Source organism: Brachionichthys hirsutus, chromosome 4 (assembly GCF_040956055.1).
Source record: "Brachionichthys hirsutus isolate HB-005 chromosome 4, CSIRO-AGI_Bhir_v1, whole genome shotgun sequence".
Taxonomy (NCBI): domain Eukaryota; kingdom Metazoa; phylum Chordata; class Actinopteri; order Lophiiformes; family Brachionichthyidae; genus Brachionichthys; species Brachionichthys hirsutus.
In genome coordinates, this window is record NC_090900.1 from 16,320,838 (window position 1) to 16,326,837 (window position 6,000).

The window sequence follows — 6,000 nt, forward strand, 5'->3', positions numbered from 1 at the left end:
GCAGCTAGCATGTCCTCTGTAGTGGACAAATGTCAAATGTCCACTACAGAGGACGCATGTTAGCAGGCTGGGTCTCGGGGAGGTTAACGTTAAATCAGCGTGAATAAATTAACTGGAGCAGGCGAGCCTTGTGTTCTGGGTTTGGGTCCGGACCCGGGCCCAGTGTGTGTGTGTGTGTGTTCTAAACATGGGAGAGTGACCCTGTGATCTATAACACTCACCCACTCAGCTCGGTTCTAACACAGAGGTTCTGGTTCTGGTTCTGGTTCTGGTTCTGATGGCGTTCGTTTGCTTGTAAGAGCTGCAGAAAGCGTTTCCAGCAGACTTTGTTTGGATCCAGATAATTATCGCCAGCATTCTGGATCTGATGAGGGTCTGGTCCGGACCAGGGACAGGTTCAGGTCCAGTTTTCAGTCCCTCCTCCCTTCCTGAGGGGACGCAGTCGGCCCGCCGGATCCTCGCCTGTCTTCAGAGGAGGACTCGTATATTCATGATCCATATGGGATCCATATGGGAGCCTGCAGCGGGCCTCACGGCACCGCGGGATGACGCTGCCCGGTCCCCCCATGCATCAGAACCGTTTTGGGTTCTAGAGCAGCTCCGGCTCGTGATGAAACAGGTTCTGGTTCTGGCTCTTTGTCCTCCATCCATCTGTCCCTGCTGGGACCAGACCAGACCGGGTCCTGGGAAGAATCCGGTCCCGTCTCGCTGAGGTTCTGTTTCTGACTGTCAGGTTGATTGATCGGGTTGATTGATCAGGTTGATTGATCGGGTTGATTGATCAGGTTGATTGATCAGGTTGATTGATCGGGTTGATTGATCAGGTTGATTGATCGGGTTGATTGATCAGGTTGATTGATCGGGTTGATTGATCAGGTTGATTGATCGGGTTGATTGATTAGGTTGATTGATCGGGTTGATTGATCGGGCGTTCACTCAAAGAGTCGCTCAGGATTCAGCTGCTGATGAAGACTCTCCAGCCTGCGAGTCGGCGCCGAGGGCGTTAAAATCTAGAGCTGTTCCAGGAGGAGGGTTTCCTCCTCATTCACCTGTATCTCATTATGGTGACGTCATTCACCTGTATCTCATTATGGTGACGTCATTCTCTGTTTGTCATTAGAATCATTCCCATCCCGAACAGAACCAGCTTCCTTTAGATCCCTGCTCACCAGCGCGGTTCTGGCTGCAGCTGGATCAGAACCTTCCTCACGTTGGCATCTGTCGCTGCGGGCGGGGGCGTGGCTTTGGGCGGGGCAGCCCCGCCTCTCAGCGCACAAAGACCGAGTGTCTGACCGGCGGTGGGGCGGCGTCGGTGGCTCTGGGCCGGCAGTGACGTCACGCCCCGTCTGCGGCGCCGCAGACGGCCGTCCGCTCCGCAGCTCGGCGGAGGAACACGGCGGCGGCTCCGCGTAGCGCCTCCCGGGACGGCGGCTGGTGAAACCACGTCACGTCACGTCACGTCACGTCACGTTCATTTAAAGGTGAGTTTCCCGTGTTTCATTCGGACACGCTCGGTGCCCCCCCCCCCGCCCCCGCGGCGGCAGGAGGACTAGACCCCGCCCGCCGCGTTGCTATGGAGCCAGGAAACATCCACCTGCTGCTCCCCCCCCCCGACAGCCAGAATAAAGTGACTTCACGGAGGGACGGAGCGCTGCTGGACCCCGTTGAGCCCCCCCCCCCCCCCCCCCCCCCCGTGTGAACGCAGCGGGCGGGCGCCTTATTTCTGCCGTTTCAGCTTTGATGCTAATATGTTTAGCTTCTCTCTTTGTACCAGGTGTAGAGCCCCCCCCCCCGTGGCTGAAGTGTGTGTGTGTTTATTTCCACACAGGATGCCCCCCCCCCCCCCCAAGGACGACTTCACCTGCTGTGGACTTGGACAACAGATGCTCGGTTTCTAAGGTAACGGTCATCATATCTGAAAGGTCTTCGTATGCTGCTGCGTACTTTAATTCACGGTAATTTACGTATTTACGTTAATTAGCGTTAATGTACGTATTTACTTTAATTAGCGTTGATGTACGTATTTACTTCAATTACCGTTAATTTATGTATTTACGTTAATGTACGTATTTACTTCAATTAGCGTTAATTTACGTATTTACGTTAATGTACGTATTTACTTTAATTAGCGTTAATGTACGTATTTACTTCAATTAGCGTTAATTTACGTATATTTACTTTAATTAGCGTTAATGTACGTATTTACTTCAATTAGCGTTAATTTACGTATTTACTTTAATTATCGTTAATGTACGTATTTACTTCAAGTAGCGTTAATGTACGTATTTACTTTAATTAGCGTTAATGTACGTATTTACGTTAATGTACGTATTTACTTTAATTAGCGTTAATGTACGTATTTACTTTAATTAGCGTTAATGTACGTATTTACTTCAATTAGCGTTAATTTATGTATTTATGTTAATGTACGTATTTACTTTAATTAGCGTTAATGTACATATTTACTTTTTACGTTTTACCCGTTTTCAGAGCGCTGGCTGATTAAATGTTGCAGTACCAGCAGGAGCAGCAGGGGGCGGTGTAGGGACAGGTAATGGAAACGATCGCAACAAAGTGGGGAGGCGTTTAGATGGTGTCATTATTTAGCGAGGTGCAGGCTCCTCCTACTGACTCCTCGCTGCCCTCTGGTGGACGTGTCGGTGTAAAAGAGGCACGCCGTTAAAGAGAGATCAATAGCGCCGGTGCTACGGCCGCATCAGCTAAAGGGTTACAGGAGCCTCCTTCCTCTACATACGAGGCCACGCCCACCGCCACGCCCGGCACCTTTACGTTGCATTGATGTGTCCACCAGAGGGCAGCGACGAGTCGAACCAGCGGTGGAGGAAGATGATGATGCAGAGAGGAGAGGAGAGGAGAGGAGAGGAGAGGAGAGGAGAGGAGACGAGGGGCGAGAGGAGAGGAGAGGAGAGGAGAGGAGAGGAGAGGAGAGGAGAGGAGAGGAGACGAGGGGCGAGAGGAGAGGAGAGGAGAGGAGAGGAGGAGTGGGAGGAGCGTCTCCTCTGACTCTTGTATCCGAGGTCGCCGGTCGCAGAGCATCAAACGGCACTCTGCCACCGGCGGCGCCGCTTTAGACCCGCCTCCACGGCAGACAGAAGTGTCTCCACGGCGTGGCTGCACCTGCACGAGCCCACGTGTGTGTGTGTGTGTGTGTGTGTGTGTGTGTGTGAGGAGCAGGCTGAGGAGGTGCTAGCAGGTGCAGGAGGAGGAGCCTGACCATCATGGGCAGATCAAACAGCAAGCTGAAGCCGGAGGTGGTGGAGGAGCTGACCAGGAGAACCTACTGTGAGTACGCGCTCCTCCCCCAGCGGGGGGTCGGGGGTCGGGGGTCGGTGGCGATGCTGAGTCCCAGGCGGGCGGAGCTAAGGAGCGCATGGATTTACTCACCAGGGCGTCCCTGCTCGGAGGCTGCCGGGGTCGTTGCAGCTTCAGGTGTTCAGGGATTACGTTCCCAACCATGTCCGTCGTTGACGGTGGGCGTCGCCGTCCGCGTCGTGGGCGTCGCCCAATGACGGTGTTATTTGTGTGGTGGGTTTTCCCACAGCAGAAACTCGGAAGGCTGGAGTGGCAGGAAAGTGCTGCGGAGGAAGATCGGGCTTCGTGCAGGGACCGCCTCCTCTCTCTCTCTCTCTCTCTCTCTCTCTCTCTCGCCCTCTCTCTCTCCATCCCATAATTGCCCTCTCGGAGCAGCGAGTGGAAGAGTGTAATTAGCATCTCGTTCTGCCCTCCACACTCGTTTCTTCTTCCCTTCCCTGTCGTCGGGGTTACGGTTGGAGCCTTTAGGGTGCTGGGCGGGGCCTGCTGTGTCCCGCCCCCTGGCCGGTGACATCACTGAGCTCGGCTCGTCCGTCCAGAGATCCACTCTGACATTTAAGGGTCACGTGATGCTGCGAGGGGGCGGGGCCCTTATCGATGACGAGCAGCAACGTTTTAATTCTGTCGATTTAACTGGAAGATTCTGATGAATTAACTCCGTAATGGGGGCGGGGTCAGATTAACTCCTCCTTTTTCCGCTCTGTTTGTCTTGCAGTCACGGAGAAGGAGGTGCAGCAGTGGTGAGTGTGAGCATCAATTATTGATCGCCCTGTTTCCCTCCCTGCTAGCCGTATGTTAGCGCTGTGGCTAACCTTAGAGGAGCGGCTCCTCGTAGCGCCGCTGCAGGAGGACGCCACCATCGTTGTAGTGAACTCCTCTTCCTCTTCCTCTTCCTCTTCCTCGTTCACGCTTCACTCCGCCTGCATTGGTTTTACGTTTCACCGCCTCGTTCTGCACGCATGGGAAGAGCTGTCGGCGCTCCTGACCCTCGTAGGACAGTGATGGGGGACGGGAGCGGATCTCGGCGGACGCACTGGGATGGAACGCCCCCCGGCCCCCGCCCCCCGCCCCCCGGCTGTGCAGCCAATCCCATCGCCCTCGTCGCAAGATCAGCAGCCAGCGAGAGAGGGAGGTTCACCGGAGGCAACGCCAGATGGCGTGTAATTAATGGCGAGGACGGCGGCGAACAGCCGCACGAGGAAGACTCCTCATCTCGCCAGGCGATGCCAGCGAGGAAGACGCCGCAGCGCAGAGACTCGGCGAATGGCGTTAAAGATCAGGCGTACAATAATCCCACGGGTCCCAGCAGCTCGTCGGAGCGTCTGATTGGACGCTGCGTCTTCATCCCAGGCAGCGCCGTCCCTCATTATTCTGTGGACGCCGGCTCCTTCCTGTATGAAGCCGCCTCCCTTCAAACTGCTCACGAGATGCTTCTATATTTAGTTGAGACGCTGTGATGTCATTTCCTGCGGCGAGAGGAAGCCCCGGACGGATCTATGGGCCGGCCTGTAGAGCCGGGACGCGAGCGTAATCCGATCCGGACCGCGCTGCTGGATTCAGGCGATCTGCTCTGAATCAGTCGTGCTTGCTGTAGATGGAAGGGGGCGGGACTTCCTGTGTTGTCTCTGCCTGTTCTCACCCGCAGGTACAAAGGCTTCATCAAAGACTGTCCCAGCGGACAGCTGGACGCCGTGGGCTTCCAGAAGATCTACAAGCAGTTCTTCCCGTTCGGCGATCCCACCAAGTTCGCCTCCTTCGTCTTCAACGTGTTCGACGAGAACAAGGTCAGTGGGGGGGTGGGGCTTAGAAGCTTCACTTCCTGCTGCCGGTCCAAGCGTCCAGATCTGATCCAGGGAGGCGGGACGCAGGGGTCACCTCGGGCGGGGACACGACCCGACCGCTGCCGCTGATCGTCCATCAGGAAGTTGTTTTTCAGTCGTAACCTGCGAGGAGCCACGCCTTTGAAAACTGCAGGAAGTTTCGTCTTACTTTGCCTGAGCCGCTCGCCGTCAGCGTCAGGACATCGGGCGTGGCGAGGGGACGTCCTGCATCCGTCCGGCGGTCGACCGGCAGCTCCCGGAAATGGCTCGGATCACACGACTGGCCCAGTTTTCAGCACAAAGCAGCGATGACATCATCGTAAGATTCTCACCCCCCCCCCCCCCCGTCTTCTCCCCGTAGGACGGACGCATCGAGTTCTCCGAGTTCATCCAGGCGCTGTCCGTCACGTCTCGCGGGACGCTGGACGAGAAACTGAGATGTAAGGAGCCGCGCCTTCTTTTTGACCGGATGTAGGCCCACGCCGGCCCGGGGGGGGGGGGGGGGGGGGGTCGCGACCTGCAACACAACCCGGAGAAGCTTCAGCTGCAGCCATGCGATGATGATTTAGAGCCGCCGGCGCCCGTCAGTGCTAACGGCTAGCGGCTAACGGCTAACGCTCGTCCCTGCTCAGGGGCGTTTAACTCTACGACCTGGACGACGACGGCTTCATCACCCGGGACGAGATGCTGAACATCGTCGACGCCATTTATCAGATGGTGGTGAGTTCGCTGCCCTCAGACGTTTGGGCCGCGGCGCCGATCCGAGCGTAACGCGGCGCCGTTTCAGGGGAACGCCGTGGAGCTGCCGGAAGAGGAGAACACGCCGGAGAAGAGGGTCGACCGCATC

At 56.2% G+C, this 6,000-nt stretch overlaps 1 protein-coding gene across 1 annotated transcript in view; it reads left to right on the forward strand.

Annotated features, from left to right (window-relative positions):
- Nucleotides 1-3,239: 3,239 nt before the first annotated feature.
- LOC137893048 (neuronal calcium sensor 1-like) overlaps nt 3,240-6,000 on the forward strand; it is a 3,332-nt gene continuing 571 nt past the window's right edge. The window contains 7 exon segments of the mRNA XM_068738479.1: nt 3,240-3,303; nt 4,049-4,073; nt 4,979-5,117; nt 5,515-5,593; nt 5,786-5,791; nt 5,794-5,873; nt 5,941-5,995. Coding sequence (XP_068594580.1) covers nt 3,240-3,303; nt 4,049-4,073; nt 4,979-5,117; nt 5,515-5,593; nt 5,786-5,791; nt 5,794-5,873; nt 5,941-5,995 — 448 coding nt within the window.